Source organism: Oncorhynchus gorbuscha, unplaced genomic scaffold (assembly GCF_021184085.1).
Source record: "Oncorhynchus gorbuscha isolate QuinsamMale2020 ecotype Even-year unplaced genomic scaffold, OgorEven_v1.0 Un_scaffold_2776, whole genome shotgun sequence".
Lineage (NCBI taxonomy): Eukaryota > Metazoa > Chordata > Actinopteri > Salmoniformes > Salmonidae > Oncorhynchus > Oncorhynchus gorbuscha.
This window is the reverse complement of record NW_025747196.1, coordinates 31,452-54,412: the sequence shown is the minus strand read 5'-3', so window position 1 is coordinate 54,412 and position 22,961 is coordinate 31,452. Positions and strand designations below refer to the sequence as shown.

The 22,961-nt window shown below is 40.7% G+C and overlaps 2 protein-coding genes across 3 annotated transcripts; both read right to left on the bottom strand.

Annotated features, from left to right (window-relative positions):
* Window positions 1-741: 741 nt before the first annotated feature.
* On the bottom strand, window positions 742-9,616 carry LOC124026563 (zinc finger protein 883-like). Its single transcript, XM_046339473.1, has 2 exons — window positions 9,199-9,616; window positions 742-3,078 (listed from the first exon to the last, which is right to left on the bottom strand). Exons 1-2 carry the CDS (start codon window positions 9,614-9,616, stop codon window positions 2,069-2,071), a joined length of 1,428 nt encoding a protein of 475 aa, XP_046195429.1. The 3' UTR covers window positions 742-2,068.
* Window positions 9,617-11,703: 2,087 nt separating this feature from the next.
* LOC124026564 (zinc finger protein 239-like) lies at window positions 11,704-17,709 on the bottom strand. 2 transcript variants are annotated; one of them, XM_046339474.1, is made up of 2 exons: window positions 17,048-17,709; window positions 11,704-12,400 (listed from the first exon to the last, which is right to left on the bottom strand). In XM_046339474.1, the coding sequence occupies exons 1-2, from the start codon at window positions 17,478-17,480 to the stop codon at window positions 11,763-11,765; spliced, it is 1,071 nt and encodes a 356-aa protein (XP_046195430.1). In that variant the 5' UTR covers window positions 17,481-17,709; the 3' UTR covers window positions 11,704-11,762. The 2 variants fall into 2 exon arrangements, with proteins under 2 accessions (XP_046195430.1, XP_046195431.1); XM_046339475.1 differs by having other exon boundaries at window positions 17,105-17,709.
* Between the last annotated feature and the right edge of the window lie 5,252 nt (window positions 17,710-22,961).

The window sequence follows — 22,961 nt, the reverse complement described above, 5'->3', positions numbered from 1 at the left end:
ATTCTAATGAGCATTCTAATGAGCATTCTATGAGCATTCTAATGAGCATTCTAAATTCTATGAAAATGAATAAAATAGTAAGAACAGACATCCGGTCCAAAATACATCGTTGTTTGTAAATAATAGTATAATTATAATAATATAATTATATATAATATATTGTTTGTATAAAATATTATAGTACAATATAATTGCACCGAGAAATAGTCAGTTGGCTGCATAAATAATTGTGATTACAAAATGTTACATAAATTGTAAATATGAAATATCAAAACCAAATGTTCACCCCTTTGTTAATATGTATTGGCAATAATTAACTTAAGGGTGAGGCATGGAATAATATGAGAAGTATGAGGTGATTTGAGACATGCTTCTTCAGTAGTGGAATAAAGACAATTAGCACTAGAATGTTGTAAAGAAATACTGTGTGTAAATATTGGGAGTGATGTATGATTGTTAATAAAACGGTTCATAGACCAATTTTTTTTATTTACTGCGTCCAGTTCTATAAGCTGCAAGTAGGTTGAAATTAAGTTGTTTGAAACAATTACTTGAAATATAGTTATTTTCAACGTTCAACCAAAACCGAACGCAGTCTTGACGTCGTTATATAGTTTTTCAAAGACATGAAAAATACTTATTTTCAACGACCTAAAAGAAAAAGAAGGAAAAAAAATCGTCTCTCAACTAAAACTGTATGTTGGACGTCGGACAAATGCTATTGAAAAGATGACTATGTAGCCCAATGTCAAAACAGTTTTAATGGGTCCAAATCAATAACCAATACGCATAAACAGTTTGTGATATTAAAAACCTAAACATAAAATATACTATCTACACAAACATCTGAAACAATAATCATATTAATTGTATTTATTTTTTAAGGAGCACCTTATAAACTGCACAAGCAGTTCGGGGTTGGACTAGTAACCGAAAGGTTGCAAGATTGAATCCCAAGTAAAAATCAGTTATAATTATTAACCCACAGTTAACCCACTGTTCCAAGGCAGTCATTGAAAATAAACATTTGTTCTTAACTGACCTGTTAAATAAAGGTTAAATAAATAAAATAAAAAACAAGCATCTAAAACACTTGTTTTGACAACTGGTATCTATTAGTGGGGAAATCAGGTTGTAGGTTCTGTTGAAACTAACAAAAATAACAAACAAAAAACATGGAAATAGAGATATATTTTATCTCACAGGCTATATTATACATATTATATATATATATATATCATACATATTTTACCTCCCTGGTTAGAGGACAACCTGCAGAAGACAGTCAGCTACATTTTGGAGTGACGCATTGAAATTTCAGGGTCCCCAAAACGAAGAGAAACAGTACACATATTTAGCATCACTCACATCAATATCACGTTGAAATCAATTGCACAAGAGGGGGAGATGAGGTTGCACGACCTGATAAAACTAACAGCTCAAAAAACACACGGAATCTGGGAATAATGTGTACATCCCTGGTTAGAGGTCAATTTGTAGAAGACAGCTAGCTACAATTTGAAGTGTTGCAATTTGATTCAAGTGGGTCGCCAATGCAGTAAGTGTTAATCACAAATAGTACTTTCATTTCAGAGCCTGGATTTGTCCCCTGATGAGGCTAATATCCATATCACACTGAAATCAATAGAACAGGGGCAAAATATTAGGGTTCTACATTGTCACATTATTAATTAAAATACACCTTCTACTATGTTAAAAACATTCTACATAGTGACATCATTAGAATACTCCTACTACAATGTTAAAAACATTCTACATTGTGACATCATTAGAATACTCCTACTACAATGTTAAAACATTATACATTGTGACATTATTTAATTGATATCATGAAACAACTTCTTCAAGCATGTATTTTCTGATGTTTAATCAGAGCTCTTTTACCAGAGTATCTCTTCCCACATTGATCACAGCTAAAGGATTTTTCTCCTGTGTGTTTTTTCAGATGTACCATCAGGCAGCTTGAGTGAATAAAACTCTTCCCACATTGCTTACAGCTATGAGGCCTCTCTCCAGTGTGTGTTCTCTGGTGTGATAGTAGTGTATATCATTTTGAAAAGATCTTTCCACATTCAGAGCAGCTATAAGGTTTCTCTCCAGTGTGTGTTCTCTGGTGTGATAGTAATGTATATAATTTTGAAAAGATCTTTCCACATTCAGAGCAGCTATAAGGTTTCTCTCCAGTGTGAATTCTCTGGTGTGATTGTAATGTATATAATTTTGAGAAGGTCTTCCCACACTCAGAGCAGCAGTGAGGTTTCTCTCCAGTGTGTATTCTCAGGTGTGCTATCAGGTTGCTTGATTGAGCAAAACTCTTCCCACATTGATTACAGCTATAAGGTTTCTCTCCTGTGTGTGTTCTCTGGTGTGATTTAAAATTTCCTGAGATAGAAAAACTCTTTCCACAGTCAGAGCAGTGGTAAGCTTTCTCTCCTGTGTGTATTCTCTGGTGTATTGTCAGACGGCTAGATGAAACAAAACTTTTCCCACATTGATTACAGCAATAAGGTTTCTCTCCTGTGTGTGTTCTCTGGTGTATAGTCAGAGAGCTCGAAGTAACAAAACTGTTTTTACATTGATCACAGCTATAAGGTTTCTCTCCTGTGTGTGTTCTCTGGTGTATTGTCAGACGGCTAGATGAAACAACACTTTTCCCACATTGATTACAGCAATAAGGTTTCTCTCCTGTGTGTGTTCTCTGGTGTATAGTCAGAGAGCTCGAAGTAACAAAACTATTTTTACATTGATCACAGCTATAAGGTTTCTCTCCTGTGTGTGTTCTCTGGTGTATAGTCAGACAGCCAGATGTAACAAAACTCTTCCCACATTGATCGCAGCTGAAAGGTTTCTCTCCAGTGTGAATTCTCTGGTGTGATTGTAATGTATATAATCTTGAAAAGGTCTTCCCACAGTCAGAGCAACGGTGAAGTTTCTTCCCTGTGTGTTTCCGCTGGTGTTTCTTGAGGTGTTCTGATCTGGAGAGACTCTCCTCTGCCTCGTCCCCTTCATGATGTTGTTGAGGCTCCCCAGAGGATCCACGATCGTCCCGTATCTCTCCTGTGTGAACGACAAAGTCAGGCAGATGGTTAAAGGCCCACAACAGCAGAAATCCACTGTTTATTTGAGCTAAAAGGTAATGCCCATGATGTTGTGCAACAATTTACGTCTGTAATGACATTTAAATGCTGTGATAAACTTATTTGACAATTGTCTTAAGACAAATCTGCCCCGATTCCAGCCTTGCTGAAGCACCCCCAGATCATCACCAATCTTCCACAAAATTTCTGTGGCTTGCACCCACTGTGAAATTTGGTGGGGGTGCCTCAGCAAGGCTGGAATCGGGGCAGATTTGTCTTTTGTGAAGGACGCATGAATCAAGCCACGTACAACGTCGTCCTGGAAGAAAACTTGCTTCCTTCTGATCTGACAATGTTCACCAAAACTCTTGAGGATTGTTTTTTTCCAGCAGGACAATCATGCTCCACGTCACACAGCCAGGTCAATCAAGGTGTGGATGAGGGACCACCAGCTCAAGACCCTCTCATGGCCCAATCTCCATACCTGAACCCTCTAATATCATCCCTCTCACCAACACGTACAGCACCAAAAAAGTACCACTTATCAGTTGATTATGGACTAACAGTCTGACAGTTTGAAGGACACAACTGATGTTATTCTAGTTAAACAGTGAGAGACTAGTTGAGTTTCATTGAGTTTCATACTGGGGCTAAATGGCTAATGTAATGATGCATTAAGCCATGTATATAATAATAATATATATAGTACCAGTAAAACGTTTGGACACACCTACTCATTTAATTTATTTAAAAAAAACTATTTTCTACATTGTAGAAGACATCAAAACTATGAAATAACACATGTGGAAACATGTAGTAAATCGAAGTGTTACATCAAAATATATTTTAGATTATTCAAAGTAGCCACCCTTTGCCTTTCATGACAGCTTTGCACACTCTTGGTATTCTCTCAACCAGCTTCACCTGGAATGCTCTTCCAACAGTCTTGAAAGAGTTCCCACATATGCTGAGGACTTGTTGGCTGCTTTTCCTTCACTCTGCAGTCCAGCTCATCCCAAACCATCTCAATTGGGTTGAGGTCGGGTGATTGTGGAGGCCAGGTCATCTGATGTAGCACTCCATCACTCTCCTTCTTGGTCAAATAGCCCTTACACAGCCAAGAGGTGTGTTGGGTCATTGTTCTGTTGCACAAACCAGATGGGATGGCATATCCCTTTAGAATGCTGTGGTAGCCATGCTGTTAAAGTGTGCCTTGAATTCTAAATAAATCACAGATAGTGTCACCAGCAAAGCACCCCCACTCCATCACACCTCCGCCTCCATGCTTCACAGTGGTAACTACACATGAGAAGATCATCCATTCACCAACTCTGTGTCTCACAAAGACACAGTGATTGGAACCAAAATTCACAAATTTGGACTCATCAGACCAAAACATAGATTTTCACCGGCCTAATGTCCAATGTCGTGTCTCTTAGACCCAGCAGGTCTCTTCTTCTTATTGGTGTCCTTTAGAAGTGAATGCATAAATTCATCCATGAAGCCTGATTCATGTGAAATCAAATGGAATCAAAAATCTCCAATTCGGACCCAAAGGACAGATTTCCACCGGTCTAATGTCCAGTGTTTCTTGGCCCAAGCAAGTCTCTTATTCTTATTGGTGTCCTTCAGTAGTGCAGCAATTCGACCATGAAGGCCTGATTCACACAGTCTCTTCTTATTGGTGTCCTTTAGTAGTGGTTTCTTTGCAGCAATTCGACCATGAAGGCCTGATTCACACAGTCTCCTCTGAACAGTTGATGTTGAGATGTGTCTGTTATTTGAACTCTGTGAAGCATTTATTTAAGCTGCAATTTCTGAGGCTGGTAACTCTAATGAACTTATCCTCTGCAGCAGAGGTAACTCTGGGTCTTCCTTTCCTGTGGCGGATCTCGTGAGAGCCAGTTTCATCATACATCATGATGGAGTGTTGTTTCTCTTTGCTTATTTGAGCTGTTCTTGCCATATTGACTTGGTCTTTTACCCAATAGGGCTATCTTCTGTATACCACCCCTACCTTGTCACAACACAACTGATTGGCTCAAACACATTAAGAAGGAAATAAATTCCACAAATTAGCTTTTAACAAGGCACACCTGTTAATTGACATGCATTCCAGGTGACTACCTCATGAAGCTGGTTGAGAGAATGCCAAGAGTGCGCAAAGCTGTCATCAAGGCAAAGGGTGGCAACTTTTTATTTTAAGAATGTGAAATGTCAGAATAATAGTGAAGAGAATTATTTCTTTCTTTCATCACATTCCCAGTGGGTCAGAAGTTTACATACACTCAATTAGTATTTTGTAGCATTGCCTTTAAATTCTTTAACTTGGGTCAAACATTTTGTGTAGCCTTCCACAATAGGTTGGGTGAATTTTGGCCCATTCCTCCTGACAGAGCTGGTGTAACTGAGTCGGGTTTGTAGGCCTCCTTGCTCACTCACGCTTCGTCAGTTCTGCCCACAAATGTTCTATGGAATTCAGGTCAGGACTTTGCGATGGCCACTCCAATACCTTGACTTTGTTGTCCTTAAGCCATTTTGCCACAACTTTGGAAGTATGCTTGGGATCATTGTCCATTTGGAAGACCCATTTGTGCCCAAGCTTTAACTTCCTGACTGATGTTTTGAGATGTTGCTTCAACATATCCACATAATTTTCCTACCTCATGATGCCATCTATTTTGTGAAGTGCACCAGTCCCTCCTGCAGCAAAGCACCCCCACAACATGATGCTGCACAACATGATGCCCACAACCTCCATGCCTCACGGTTGGGATGGTGTTCTTCAGCTTGCAAGCCTCCCCTTTCTCCTCCAAACATAACGATGGTCCGTTCAATTTTGTTTCATCAGACCAGAGGACATTTCTCCAAAAAGTACAATCTTTGTCCCCATGTGCAGTTGCAAACCGTAGTCTGGCTTTTTTTATGGCGGTTTTAGAGCAGTGGCTTCTTCCTCGCTGAGCGGTCTTTTAGCTTATGTTGATATAGGACTTGTTTTACGGTGGATATAGATACTTTTGTACCTGTTTCCTCCAGCATCTTCACAAGGTCCTTTGCTGTTGTTCTTGGATTGATTTTAACTTTTCGCACCAAAGTACGTTCATCTCTAGGAGACAGAACGCTTCGATTTCCTTAGCGGTATGACGGTTGCGTGGTCCCACGGTGTTTATACTTGCGTACTATTTGTACAGATGAACGTGGTACCTTCAGGCGTTTGGAAATTGCTCCCAAGGATGAACCAGACTTGTGGAGGTCCACAATTTTTTTCTGAGGTCTTAATGATGTCAATTAGCCTATCAGAAGCTTCTAAAGCATGACATCATTTTCTGGAATTTTCCAAGCTGTTTAAAGGCACAGTCAACTTAGTGTATGTAAACTTCAGACCCACTGGAATTGTGATACAGTGAATTATAAGTGATCTAATCTGTCTGTAAAGAATCGTTGGAAAAATGTAGTGTGTCATGCACAAAGTAGAAGTAGACTTGTCAAAACTATAGTTTGTTAACAAGAAATTTGTGGAGTGGTTAAAAAAACAAGTTTTAATGATTCCAACCTAAGTGAGTGTAAACTTCCGACTTCAACTGTATATATATATATATATATTTTACCTTTATTTTACTAGGCAAGTCAGTTAAGAACAAATTCTTATTTTCAATGACGGCCTAGGAACAGTGGGTTAACTGCCTGTTCAGGGGCAGAACGACATATTTGTACCTTGTCAGCTCAGGGATTTGAACTTGCAACCTTTCGGTTACTAGTCCAACGCTCTAACCACTAGGCTACCCTGATACAGCACACTGGCTGGTTTGTGTGTGGATCTGGGAAGAGGGGTGTGTCTGTGGCAATCCACTGATGTTTTGTGTGCAGCACGTAGGCAGTGCTTGCTGGGACTTGTAGTGCAGCGCATCGCGGGTCGGTGTGGAAGCTGAACCAAACTGAATTGAAAACCCAAATAATTGCGCAGGTCGGATAGAAATGTGTCACGGGTCGGATTGGGCCTGCGGGCCTCGTGTCTGACACGCGCTCTAGATAGTCTGTTTCCCCAGTCATCTGTAATAATCATTTACAAACAGTGATGATGTCACCTGTAATAATAATTCACAGACAGTGATGATGTCATCTGTAATAATCATTCACAGGCAGTGATGATGTCATCTGTAATAATCATTCACAGGCAGTGATGATGTCATCTGTAATAATCATTCACAGGCAGTGAAGATGTCATCTATAATAATCATTCACAGGCAGTGATGATGTCATCTGTAATAATCATTCACAGGCAGTGATGATGTCATCTGTAATAATCATTCACAGGCAGTGATGATGTCATCTGTAATAATCATTCACAGGCAGTGATGATGTCATCTCACGGGGACTTACAGTTTGTTGCCATCTTGCTGCAAGTCTCTTTCAGGACATCCACCTCTCCCTGGGAGAACTGCAAACTGTTCTTAAGGTCTTGGACCTCTCTGGTCAGATCGGCCCTTCTTTTGTTAGTTGAATCCACCAGTATTTGGACAAAGGCTCTTGAAGCTATATTCCTGTTGCTGTAACAAATGCTTGTAGACATATTTTTGTTGGTGTAAAAGATCACGTACCTGTCATAGTTAAACACCGTCCTCTACATTCCTCCAACCCTTCTTTAACTTTGGGCGGCATGATGGATGCGACGTAGACTAACGCTGGTACACCACACTATTCCAGCAGGCACAGCTCGTAAAGCCGATGGAAACCACAACAAACAGCAGGGATTTAAATATCCACAAGTACAGGACTGAGGTTAACCGCGTCACGGGATCCAAATTAAACAGGCTAGTAAACAAAAATGTTTTAAAAGGAAAAACTTTTCCAGAAAGTTTCAAAACTTTCCAAACGACTAACACCCGTCTTACAGACTGTTGACCAATCGAGTTCACCTTGTCATGCTGCGTCACGTGGTTGCTAAGCTAAAAGTCACGAAATCCCTTCTAAAAACCAGTCAAGAAAAATCTGCCTATTTTCCTTGAAAGTACATAATGTCACGATTTCAAAGCTTTACTATATTACAGAGGAGTAAATTATCACACATCTCTGAAAATATGTTGTGCTTCTTGTTCACGTAGGCTAATTAATGCTAATGTTATCTAGAATGTTATTTAGAGTTATTTAGAATGTTATTTAAAATGTTATTTAGAGTTATTTAGAATGTTATTTAAAATGTTATTTAGAGTGTTATCTAGAATGGTATTTAGAATGTTATATCTAGAATGGTGCTGCATTGGAAAGCAGACGTTTTATGGACTCCTGAACAAATTGTGGTATTTTGTGTTTAAAAACATACAGATATATTACACTGATCATAACCTTTTTTTTGGTACATAATGTTTCCACCATCATTTCCTATGACCAAAGAGAGCTTATAGACAACAGAACAGTTTTCACTAACCTTGATTTGGATGAAGACTTCTACAACAGCCTATCGACCTACCACTCGGGCTCAGCCCTTACAGCCATTGATTCCTGAAGAATAGAACCTATAAATGCCTCAAATGTTTCAGCCGTATTACCCCACCAGAAACCAAAACATAAGCTCGTATAACGCCACTGTTTGTAAATTAACACTATATAGCCTCGTAATCTGGTTAAAACTATCATTATGACACCATGGATGAATTCTAGAATATACTATATAGCCTAGAAACCTGGTTAAACTATCATTATGACACCATGGATGAATTCTAGAATATACTATATATCCTAGAAACCTGGTTAAACTATCATTATGACATCATGGATGAATTCTAGAATATACTATATATCCTAGAAATCTGGTTAAATCTATCATTATGACATCATGGATGGCCAGTCCTTGTATTCATAGTGAATTCAGGGAGAGGCCCTGAGCCGAACTCAAACCTGGGTCCAGCGACTGTCAAGCCAAGGCCTTATAACTGTTACGCCACGATGTTTGAACCTATGGATGTAAGGACTGACCACTGGCTATACATCAATAATTTAAAAGTGAAAATATGGATGTAGCAATTGCATATTTCCCCTTTAACACCACTCATCCGTTCAACAACTGCAGAGTTTGTGCCTCTGTATTTAAGACAGTACTTACTAGTGTAAATCGAGGAACGGTTTCTCAAAACCATTTTGCGGCAAAGTTCATCATTAGAACCATCGGACACCTTAAGATGCGTTTGGGAAACCGGGCCCAGATATCCAGTTACCTCCTCTTCTTCCTCCTTTTTCAGTGTGACAGTTATCTCTCCTTCCTTCACTCCAAAAACTGCAGCCTCCTCTTTCTCTTCCTCTTCTTTTACTGTAACATCCTCCTCCTCTTTCACCCTGAACGCGTCTTCCTCTTCTTTCACTGAAACATCTTTCTCTTCTTCTTTCATGGTAACAGTTTCACCCTCTACTTGTTTTGGTATTGTAACAGCCTCCTCTTCCCCCTCCTCTTTCACGAGAGCATCTTTCTCCGTCCAGCAGACCTCCTCTTCTTTATCAGGAGGAGAGCAGCTTAGTGAACTCATGGTCTGGGATGTTAGCTAGCTAGGCTAATGCTAACTTAACCAGCCCGCAAGCTGACTAATAACAACACCGTAAATATGAAATTAAATCAGATAACTAACTATACGACAGAAGTGGATTTAAAACACAGTGGCTAATATACACGAAAGCGTCTAAAGAGCTTTATTGGTTCGTCTCTGTTGTCTAGCAAGCTACCGAGGTGTCTGACTAATTGTTGCTGCTGTTGAAAGAAGCGTTCCGTCCACTAGATTATACGTCACACCAGCAGCATCGCCTTAAATTCCCAGACCGCCATCTGCTGACTGGAGTGGGTAACGCAGTTGAATAAAATGTATCTATTTTATTTTCAGACAAGTTGAAGGGTAGGAAGCATTTGTTTTTTTTACACACAAATGAAACAAGACAGTGTGGTTAAATACTTAGTAACTTAGTTGTAGTCACGATCTGGTTACCTATAAGAACAAACAGTTATGTTTTTGCGTTATTACATATTTATTAATTTATTTCCGGATATCTTCTAAACTACCAACAATGCACAATTCTGCAATGTCAAATTGATATACTCTGTGCTACCGAGTTCATATGGCCAGAATCCATCTCATATCTTCTCCCACTGCGTAAAGTGTGGTCGTGCAATAACTCAATTCGCCCTTGCACTCCTTTTAACGCCATTTTAACGCAAAACGTAGGACACTCCGTTTGTTACAGATTCTAGTTATGGAAACAGAAAACTGTATTGAGATCAAACGTTTCATCGATGAGAAAATGTGCAGAATGTTGGAGAAAATCCATTTCACTCTATCATCTCCCACTCATCTTTCACTGGGCTTCCTCTCATCGCCATATTTGGTAGTGAGTAAAAGTACATCCTGCTCCTCTCCTCTCTACCTAACGTCCCTTCACAGTCCCTTCAGTTTCCCCTAACGTCCCCTCACAGTCCCTTCAGTTTCCCCTAACGTCCCCTCACAGTCCCTTCAGTTTCCCCTAACGTCCCCTCACAGTCCCTTCAGTTTCCCTAACGTCCCCTCACAGTCCCTTCAGTTTCCCCTAACGTCCCCTCCCTTCAGTTTCCCCTAGTCCCCTCAGTTTCCCCTAACGTCCCCTCACAGTCCCTTCAGTTTCCCCTAAATCCCGTTAGATTGGCTGCTCAGCCTACCTAAATTATCCCTCACCCATTTCAGCCCTGAAAATTCCCAACCAATCAGAGCGCTTCGAAATGCGCATCTGGACACTACACCCGCCCACTCAGGTCAGAGTGTTGTCGTTGTCCGAAGGGAGAATACGCCTGTTTCTGAGGACTTTTTATTGACGACAGTAACACAAATGTCTGAGTGTCGTGAGTGCATCGAAATATAAACATTTCACTGTTGTATTCGGCACATGTGACAAAATAAACATAATACAATTTGATTTGATAGTTCAGACATACAGTACCAGTCAAAAGTTGGACACACTCACTATTCATTCAACAAATCTTTATTTTTTTTAAACAAGCTCCTTATAAGCACCAAAAACGCTGTTTTGACAACTGGCAATACATCTATTGGGGGGAAATCAGGTTGAAACTGCTGTTGAAACTAACAACTAAAATACCACATGGAAATGGGAGATATCTTTTGGAATTTTATAATCTTTTATCTCACTGGTTAGATAATCTGCAGAAGACAGTCAGCTACATTTCGGAGTGATGCATTTAAATGTAGAGGTCCCCAGAACGAAGAGAAATGTAACACTTATTTGTCATCACTCATATCGAAATCACTTTGAAATCAATTGCGAGAGGGAGGAGATGAGGTTGCACATCCTGATTAAAGGAACAGCTCTAAAACCACATGGAATCTGGGTTTAATGTGTACATCACTGGTTAGAGGACAACTTGTGGTAAACAGCTAGCTACATTTTGAAGAGTTTCACTTTGATTCAAGTGGATCACCAACGAGATAAGTGTAACGCAACACTTTTTGTTAATCACATAAATAGTATTCTTTCATTTCAGGATCTGGATGTTTTCCCCTGATGAGGCTAATATCCATATCATGATGAAATCAATAGAACACGGGGCAAACATTTAGGGTTCTACATTGTGACATCATTCAAATACTCCTACTACAATGTTAAAACATTCTACATTGTGACATTTTATTGATATCATGGAACAACTCCTTCATGTATTTTCTGATGTCTAATCAGAGATCTTTTACCAGAGTATCTCTTCCCACATTGATCACAGCTATACGATTTCTCTCCTGTGTGTGTTCTCTGGTGTGCAGTAAGCTGGCTAGATGAAACAAAACTCTTCCCACATTGATCACAGCTATAACATTTCTCTCCTGTGTGTGTTCTCTGGTGTACAGTCAGCTGGCTAGATGAAACAAAACTCTTCCCACATTGATCACAGCTATAAGGTTTCTCTCCCGTGTGAATTCTTTGGTGCGTTTTCAGGCTGCTTGGAACATTAAAACTCTTCCCACAGTCAGAGCAGCTATAAGGTTTCTCTCCAGTGTGAATTCTCTGGTGTCTTTTCAGGCTGCTTAGATCAGTAAATCTCTTCCCACATTGATCACAGCTATAAGGTTTCTCTCCTGTATGGATTCTCTGATGTCTTTTGAGGTCTGCTGAAGAGGTGAATCTCTTCCCACAGTCAGAACAGCGGTGAGGTTTCTTCCCTGTGTGTTTCCGCTTCTTTTTCTTGAGATGTTCTGATGTGGAAAAACTCTCCTCTGCCTCTTCAGCTTCATGATGTTGTTGAGGCTCCCCAGAGGATCCACGATCGTCATCTCGCTCTCCTGTGTGAACAACAAAAACAAAGTCAGACAGAATAAAACAAATTCACCTTAGTAGTAAAGTGGATGATTTTAGGCTAGAAATACGTTTTTAAAGTTGCTGAAATCCTAAGCAGTGTGCCAGACGACTTTGATCACCAATATAGGTCCCATTCTGTGTTTGCTAAAATTTCGCCACGAGAGAGATGCACACACAATTTGGTTTCAGAAACTCTTCCCTGCTAATGAGGAAAATTTTGGCCAGGACATATTCAAATCCTTTCATGGTCTTCGTAACACTGGTCTTGAACCGGGCAAGGCCACTAGTTGAGGCCAGACATTAATGTATCACTAACAGGAATCTGTTTAGACACAGAAGAAACCACACTAGTCATGCCATCACAACAAGACCATCACTACCATCATATCAGTCAGACCATCAATCAGTCAGACCATCACCACCATCAGTTATCACAACAAGACCAGTATTCCCCATCAGTCAGACCATCAGTATTTCTGGTAATGAGGAAACCACTAGTTATGGATGTAGTATATCTGGTAATGAGGAAACCACTAGTTATGGATGTAGTATATCTGGTAATGAGGAAACCACTAGTTATGGATGTAGTATATCTGGTAATGAGGAAACCACTAGTTATGGATGTAGTATATCTGGTAATGAGGAAACCACTAGTTATGGATGTAGTATATCTGGTAATGAGGAAACCACTAGTTATGGATGTAGTATATCTGCTAATGAGGAAACCACTAGTTATGGATGTAGTATATCTGCCTGGAGCAAAAATGGTGAGCGAAGATTTTAGTTTTTCACAATGTATTCTGAATATTACAGCGCAAGATCAGGATGCTACTGAAGGAAACTCACATTAAGTTCTGTGTCTATTCACTAATTCACCACCGTGGGGGAAAACTCAGGAGAGTTCTGATAGGCTGACAGCAAAAATAGCCTCCATTTCCAGGTTGAATATGAGTGCATTTCACACTACTTTTGGATTAAAATTGTAAGGTTTCTTTGAATGTCCTGGTTAATATAATTGTTTGTGTCGTTATCGCAATTCAACTGCTTTATACTTAAAAACACCAGTAAAATGCTCTTTGGTTTCGCTTTGCTACCAGTCTGTCAAGGAGCATTAGCATTCAAGCTAACAAATGTTGTATCTCAACATCATTCTCTGTGGTTAATCTACATTGTAAACTGGGTGGTTCGAGCCCTGAATGCTGATTGGCTGACAGCCGTGGTATATCAGACTGCTCTAATTACATTGGTAACCAACATTTATAATAAACTCAGCAAAAAAAAAGAAACGTCCCCTTTTCAGGACCCTGTCTTTCAAAGATAATTCGTTTTTAAAGATTTTTAAAGATAAAAATCCAAATAACTTCAGAGATCTTCGTTGTAAAGGGTTTAAACACAGTTTCCCATGCTTGTCCAATGAACCGTAAACAATTAATGAACATGCACCTGTGGAACGGTCGTTAAGACAATTACAGACGGTAGACAATTAAGGTCACAGTTATGAAAACTTAGGACACTAAAGTGGCCCTTCTACTGACTATGAAAAACACTAAAATAAAGATGCCCAGGGTCCCTGCTCATCTGTGTGAACATGCCTTATGCATGCTGCAAGGAGGCATGAGGACTGCAGATGTGGCCAGGGCAATAAATCGCAATGTCCGTACTGTGAGACGCCTAAGACAGCGCTACAAGGAGACAGGACAGACAGCTGATCGTCCTCGCAGTGGCAGACCACGTGACAACACCTGCACAGGATCAGTACATCCGAACATCACACCTGCAGGACAGGTACAAGATGGCAACAACAACTGCCCGAGTTACACCAGGAATGCACAATCCCTCCATCAGTGCTCAGACTGTCCGCAATAGGCTGAGAGAGGCTGGACTGAGGGCTTGTAGGCCTGTTGTAAGGCAGGTCCTCACCATCACCGGCAACAACGTAGCCTATGGGAAGAAACCCACTGTCGCTGGACCAGACAGGAAAAAGTGCTCTTCGCTGACGAGTCACGGTTTTGTCTCACCAGGGGTGATGGTCAGATTTGCGTTTAACATCGAAGGAATGGGCGTTACACTGAGGCCTGTACTCTAGTACGGGATCGATTTGGAGGTGGAGGGTCCGTCATGGTCTGGGGCGGTGTGTCACAGCATCATCGGACTGAGCTTGTTGTCATTGCAGACAATATCAACGCTGTGCGTTACCAGGAAGACATCCTCCTCCCTCATGTGGTACCCTTCCTGCAGGCTCATCCTGTCATGACCCTCCAGCATGACAATGCCACCAGCCATACTGCTCGTACTGTGCGTGATTTCCTGCAAGACAGGAATGTCAGTGTCCTGCCATGGCAAGCGAAGAGCCCAGTTCTCTATCCCATTGAGCACGTAATATATGCCATTTAGCAGACGCTTTTATCCAAAGCGACTTACAGTCATGTGTGCATACATTCTACGTATGGGTGGTCCCGGGGATCGAACCCACTACCCTGGCGTTACAAGCGCCATGCTCTACCAACTGAGCTACAGAAGGACCACACGTCTGGGACCTGTTGGATCGGAGGGTGAGGGCTAGGGCCATTCCCCCACAGAAATGTCCGGGAACTTGCAGGTGACTTGGTGGAAGAGTGCGGTAACATCTCACAGCAATAACTGGCAGATCTGGTGCAGTCCATGAGGAGGAGATGCACTGCAGTACTTAATGCAGCTGGTGGCCACACCAGATACTGACTGTTACTTTTGATTGTGACCCCCCCTTTGTTCAGGGACACATTATTACATTTCTGTTAGTCAAATGTCTGTGGAACTTGTTCAGTTTCTCTCAGTTGTTGTTATGTTCATACAAATATTTACACATGTTAAGTTTGCTGAAAATAAACGCAGTTGACAGTGAGAGGACGTTTCTTTTTAGTTTAGTCCTTGTATCTTAACATCAGTCTGTGGTTAATCTATATTCTATCTAAATGAAAATTCTACCAATTTTAAAGTAACTTTTATTGCCATTGCCAATTGTGTAAAAATAACCTACATAAAGCCAACAAATAAAAACATTGCAGCCTGCAGTTAGAAAATATCCTGATAAAAATAAATCTCCTATAAATCACATTGGCTACACATACCATGTTTCCAGTTCCTAGCAGACAGGCTATCAACTATGTATTAACTTGGTCTGGCCCAGAAAAACTAGGTTGTCCCTTTAAAAAAAAATATACCAATCTGCAGTTTAAACAATAAGAAAGCTGTCATTCCACCACTGTTTTGGTAATAAGATGGATGGGGCTGGAGAAATGTAACTACTCTCAAATTCATAGATAGACCTATGGATGCAAGGACTGACCATCCATGATATCAACATTATAGTTTTAACCATGTTGAGGCTATACAGTGTTGATTTACATTGTTTCTAAACATTGGATTAAAAAAAAGCTTATTTTGGGTTCTGATGGGGTACAACAGTTGAACTAAGCTCATGAGGCATGCGTTATATTATTCAAGATTCAATGGCTATAAATAAAGAATATAAAAGTCAAAATATGGATGTTGTAATTACAGATTGGACTTGGAAAGTATTCAGTCCCCTTCACTGTTTACACATTTTGTTACATTACATCCTTATTCTAAAATGGATTCAATTAAATGGTTTCCTCATTAATCTACACACAATACACTATAATGATAACATTTTTTAAAAAATGTGCACATTTATAAAAAATAAAAAACATGAATAACTTATTTACATAAGTATTTAGACCCAAAATTGAGATCAGGTGCATCCTGTTTCCTGACTCTCAGACCATGAGAAACAAGATTCTCTGGTCTGTTGAAACCTAGATTAAACTCTTTGGCCTGAATGACAAGCATCATGTCTGGCACCAACCTGGCACCATCCCTATGGTGGCAGGGACTGGAGGACTTGTCAGGCTTGAGGGAACTAGTCAGCATTGAGGGTAAGATGAACAGAGCAAGTACAGAGAGATTCTTGATGAAAATCTGCTCCAGAGCGCTCAGAACCTCAGACTGGGGTGAAGGTTCACCTTGCAACAGGACAAAGACTCTAAGCACACAGCCAAGACAACGCAGGAGTGTCTTCAGGACAAAGACTCTAAGCACACAGCCAAGACAACGCAGGAGTGGCTTCAGGACAAAGACTCTAAGCACACAGCCAAGACAACGCAGGAGTAGCTTCAGGACAACGACTCTGAATACTTTTTTCTATGCAGAGAACAATGGGAGACAGTCCCCAAAGTGTGCCAAGCTTGTAGTGTCATACCCAAGAAGCCTGAAGGCTGTAATTGCTGCCAAAAAAGTACTGAGGAAAGGGTCTGAATACTTAATTAAATGTGATTTCAGTTGTTGTTTTTTTGTGCAAAATTGTCTAAAAATCTGTTTTTCTTTTGTCATTGTGTATATATATATGTAAACCGTTTTAAAATAAGGCTGTAACATAACATAACGAGGGGAAAAAAAGTCGCTCTGGATAAGAGCGTCTGCTAAATGACTTAAATGTAAATGTAAAAGCCAATGGGTCGGAATCATTTAAACGTCCAAATATGGATGAGGTAATTGTAGATTTACTCATTTATAGCCACACATCAGTTCAAAAACGGCAGAGTTTGTACCTCTGTATTTAAGACAGTACTTACTAGTGTTAATCAGGGACCGGTTTCCCAAAACCATTTTATGGCTAAGTTCATCGTTACCATTGGATGCCTTAAGATGTGTTTGGGAAACCGGGCCCAGATATCCCGTAACCTCATCTTCTTCCTCCGCCTTTCTGGATGTGACAGTCATCTCGTCCTCCTCCTCTTTCACTCCAAAAACTGCATCCTCCTCTTTCTCCTCTTCTTTTACTGTAACATCCTCCTCCTCTTTCACTCTGAACGTGCCTTCTTCTTTCACTGAAACGTCTTTCTCTTCTTCTTTAACCGGAACAGACTCAACCTCTACCTGTTTTTTAACGGTGACAGCCTCCTCTTCTTTCTCCTCTTTAACGACAACGTTCAGCCACAGACCCTCTTCATCCGTCCAGCAGACCTCCTCTTCTTTAACAGGAGGAGAGCAGCTCAGTGAACTCATGGTCGGAGATGTTAGCTAGCTATGCTAATGAATGAGCAGCAATCTAAATTGCCATGAGCCGACCAATAACATCGTAAATATTAAAGTAAATGGGATAACTAACTAGACGACAGAAGTGGGTATAAAACACAGTGGCTAATATACACTAAAGCGTCTAAAGAGCTTTATTGGTTCGTCTATTTTGTCTATCAAGCTACCGAGGTGTCTGACTAACTGTTGCTGCTGATGAAAGAAGAGTTCCGTCCACTACATTATACGTCACACCAGCAGCATCGGCTTAAATTCCCAGACCGCCATCTGCTGACTGGAGTGGGTAACGCAGATGTGTAAAATGTAGAGTTTATATTCAGACAAAAAGTTAATCGGTAGGAAGCATGCGTTTTTACCCACCAATGTAACAACACAGTGTGGTTAAAGACTTAGTAACGTAGAAGCAGTCACAATCTGGTTACCTATATGTGCAAACTGTTGTTTTCTCAAGAGCGGTTTGTGGCACAGTCGAGGGTTCGAGACCTTCGTCCTGTTGTTTCATTACACTACATATTTATTAACTTCCGATATCTTCTAAACTACCTACAAGGCACAACGTCATATTGATCTACTATATATAAACAGTAAATTTGAATTAGTCTGTGCTACCAAGTTTGTATGCGTTTTACGTTTTACATGCTGACAAGACCTGACGCGTTTGTCACGAGCATGTTAATTTTGTCCATCCAGACTCGATCAGCAGTTTGAAATATCAAAATGAACCAACTATATTAATTGTGGGACTGGTCGAAAAACATTAAACACTCATGGCAATTTAGATAGCTTGCTGTTGCTAGCTCAATTGTCATGGGATATAAACATGGAGCTGTTATTTTACCGGAAATTCACAATGTCCTCTACTCTGACAATTAATCCACAGATAAAACGGTAAACCGAATTTGTTTCTAGTTATCCTACTTCAGGCTTCTTCTTCTGAGTCAAATACTAAATGTTCAGTGAGTGTTAGGTGGTTATATAATTCACTTTCCTACTAACCTTCTAAAAGTTGACGTGCCAAAATCTTACCAAACCATTCATTATTCTACTAACAATGCTCACCAATGTAGCTGACCAATGTAGAGAGACAAGTGCAGAATGTTTTTGTGATGGGGGTAATACAGTTGAAACATTTATAAGTAATTGGTACCGGGTCACATGTCAACCTCTTTACTGTGTTGCCACCATGCTCGATACCAGTGTAACAGTATAACTTTAGACCGTCCCCTCGCTCATACCCGGGCGCGAACCAGGGACCCTCTGCACACATCAACAACAGTCACCCACGAAGCATTGTTACGTCAGCGATTGAAACGCTATTTAGCGCGCATCACCGCTAACAAGCTAGCCGTTTCACGTCTGTTACACATGCACTTAGGAGTCATTCAAACTCATGTTTCAACCACTCCACAAATTTCTTGTTAACAAACTACAGTTTTTGGCAAGTCAGTTAGGACATCTACTTTGTGCATGACACGTAATTTGTCCAACAATTCTTTACAGACAGATTATTTCACTTGTAATTCCCTGTATCACAATTCCAGTGGGTCAGATGTTTACATACACTAAATTGACTGTGCCATTAAACAGCTTGGAAAATTCCAGAAAATTATGTCATGGCTTTAGAAGCATCTGATAGGCTAATTGACATAATTTGATTCAATTGGAGGTGGACCTGTGGATGTATTTCAAGGCCTACCTTCAAATTCAGTGCTTCTTTGCTTGACATCATGGGAAAATCAAATGAAATCAGCCAAGACCTCAGAAAAAAGATTGTAGACCTTCACAAGTCTGGTTCATCCTTGGGAACAATTTCCAAACGCCTGAAGGTACCACGTTCATCTGTACAAACAATAGTCCGCAAGTATAAACACCATGGGACCACGCAGCCATGATACCGCTCAGGAAGGAAACGCGTTTTGTCTCCTAGAGTTTAACGTACTTTGGTGCGAAAAGTGCAAATCTATCCCAGAACAACAGCAAAGGACCTTGTGAAGATGCTGGAGGAAACAGGTACAAAAGTATCTATATCCACAGTAAAACGAGTCCTATTTCTACATAACCTGAAAGGCTGCTCAGCAAGGAAGAAGCCACGGCTCCAAAACCGCCATAAAAAAGCCAGACTAGGGTTTGCAACTGCACATGGGGACACAGATTGTGCTTTTTAGGGAAATGTCCCCTGGTCTGATGAAACAAAAATTAAACTGTTTGGTCATAATGACTATCGTTATGTTTGGAGGAAAAAGGGGGAGGCTTGCAAGCCGAAGAACACCATCCCAACCGTGAAGCACGGGGGTGGCAGCATCATGTTGTGGGGTGCTTTGCTGCAGGAGGACTGGTGCACTTCACAAAATAGATGGCATTGCGAGGAAGGAAAATTATGTGGATATATTGAAGCAACATCTCAAGACATCAGTCAGGAAGTTAAAGCTTGGTCGCAAATGGGTCTTCCAAATGGACAGTGACCCCAAGCATACTTCCAAAGTTGTGGCAAAATGGCTTAAGGACAACAAAGGTATTGGAGTGGCCATCACAAAGCTCTGACCTCAATCCCATAGAAATTTTGTCGGCAGAACCGAAAAAGCATGTGCGAGCATGGAGGCCTACAAACCTGACTCAGTTACACCAGCTCTGTCAGGAGGAATGGGCCAACATTCACCCAACTTATTGTGGGAAGCTTGTGAAGGCTATCCGAAACGTTTGACCCAAGTTAAACAATTTAAAGGCAATGCTATCAAATACTAATTGAGTGTATGTAAACTTCTGATCTACTGGGAGTATGTTGGTACCCTCTTCAGATCTGTGCCTCGACACAATCTCAGAGCTCTACAGACGATTCCTTCGACCTCATGGCTTGGTTTTTTGCTCTGACATGCACTCTCAACTGTGGCACCTTATATAGACAGGTGTGTGTCTATATAAATCATGTCCAATCAATTGACTTTACCACAGGTGGATTCCAATTAAGTTGTAGAAACATCTCAAGGATGATCAATAGAAACAAGATGCACCTGATCTCAATTTCAGGTCTCTTAGAAAAGGGTCTGAATACTTATGTAAATACGTTTTTTCTGTTTTTTAAAAATATTTTTAATACGTTTGCAAACATTTCTAAAACATGTTTTCACTTTGTCATTATGGGGTATTGTGATGTCATTATGGGGTATTGTGTTGTCATTATGGGATATTGTGATGCTATTATGGGGTATTGTGTGTAGATTGATGAGGAAAAGGTTTTATTAAATCAAATTTAGAATAAGGCTGTAACGTAACAAAATATGGAAAAAGTCAAGGTGTCTGAATACTTTCCGAATGCCATGTAGGTCTCTCCATTGGTGGGAAATGAACATTTAAACTGATCAACGCTCTCTTTATATAACTGACTTGTTACATTTACATTACATTTAAGTCATTTAGCAGACGCTCTTATCCAGAGCGACTTACAAATTGGTGCATTCACCTTATGACATCCAGTGGAACAGCCACTTTACAATAGTGCATCTACATATTTTAAGGGGGGTGAGAAGGATTACTTTATCCTATCCTAGGTATTCCTTAAAGAGGTGGGGTTTCAGGTGTCTCCGGAAGGTGGTGATTGACTCCGCTGTCCTGGCGTCGTGAGGGAGTTTGTTCCACCATTGGGGAGCCAGAGCAGCGAACAGTTTTGACTGGGCTGAGTGGGAACTGTACTTCCTCAGTGGTAGGGAGGCGAGCAGGCCAGAGGTGGATGAACGCAGTGCCCTTATTTGGGTGTAGGGCCTGATCAGAGCCTGGAGGTACTGAGGTGCCGTTCCCCTCACAGCTCCGTAGGCAAGCACCATGGTCTTGTAGCGGATGCGAGCTTCAACTGGAAGCCAGTGGAGAGAGCGGAGGAGCGGGGTGACGTGAGAGAACTTGGGAAGGTTGAACACCAGACGGGCTGCGGCGTTCTGGATGAGTTGTAGGGGTTTAATGGCACAGGCAGGGAGCCCAGCCAACAGCGAGTTGCAGTAATCCAGACGGGAGATGACAAGTGCCTGGATTAGGACCTGTGCCGCTTCCTGTGTGAGGCAGGGTCGTACTCTGCGGATGTTGTAGAGCATGAACCTACAGGAACGGGCCACCGCCTTGATGTTAGTTGAGAACGACAGGGTGTTGTCCAGGATCACGCCAAGGTTCTTAGCGCTCTGGGAGGAGGACACAATGGAGTTGTCAACCGTGATGGCGAGATCATGGAACGGGCAGTCCTTCCCCGGGAGGAAGAGCAGCTCCGTCTTGCCGAAGTTCAGCTTGAGGTGGTGATCCGTCATCCACACTGATATGTCTGCCAGACATGCAGAGATGCGATTCGCCACCTGGTCATCAGAAGGGGGAAAGGAGAAGATTAATTGTGTGTCGTCTGCATAGCAATGATAGGAGAGACCATTGTTGACTGATTGATCCATTCTACCTTCCATCCTGAAAGGAATTTTATAATATCTGTACATTATAGCAACACCTGTAATTACAAAAGCACAATGATGAATATAAGGTAAGGTCTGGGACAAGGTAGGCATTAAGGTTAGCAGTTAGCCATTAAGGTTAGCAGTGTGGTTAAGGTTATTTAAGGTAAGGGTTAGGTAGCCATTAGGGTTAGCAGTATGGTTAATAAGGTTACTTAAGGTAAGGGTTACTTAGCCATTAGGGTTAGCAGTGTGGTAAAGGTTAGGGTTATTTAAGGTAAAGTCCGGGACAAGGTAGGCATTAGGGTTAGCAGTTAGCCATTAGGGTTAGCAGTATGGTTAAGGTTAAGGTTATTTAAGGTAAGGGTTAGTTAGCCATTAGGGTTAGCAGTGTGGTTAAGGTTATAGATTTTATGACTGTGGTACTAAGTTGAACCTCTTGAGGAGAAAGGAATCTAAAAGTAATCAGATTACATTACTGAGTTGGGGAATCCAACAGTTATGTTACTGATGACACTTTTAGACAGGTAACTAATAACTAACAGATTACTGATGACACTTTTAGACAGGTAACTAGTAACTAACAGATTACTGATGACACTTTTAGACAGGTAACTAGTAACTAACAGATTACAAATGACACTTTTAGACAGGTAACTAGTAACTAACAGATTACTGATGACACTTTTAGACAGGTAACTAGTAACTAACAGATTACAAATGACACTTTTAGACAGGTAACTAGTAACTAACAGATTACTGATGACACTTTTAGACAGGTAACTAGTAACTAACAGATTACTGATGACACTTTTAGACAGGTAACTAGTAACTAACAGATTACTGATGACACTTTTAGACAGGTAACTAGTAACTAACAGATTACTGATGACACTTTTAGACAGGTAACTAGTAACTAACAGATTACATTTAGAAAGTAACCTACCCAACCCTGGATACAGTATAAAGGTCTCTCCATGGGTGGGAGATGATCAACACCCTCTTTATATTACTGACTTGTTGACTGATTGAT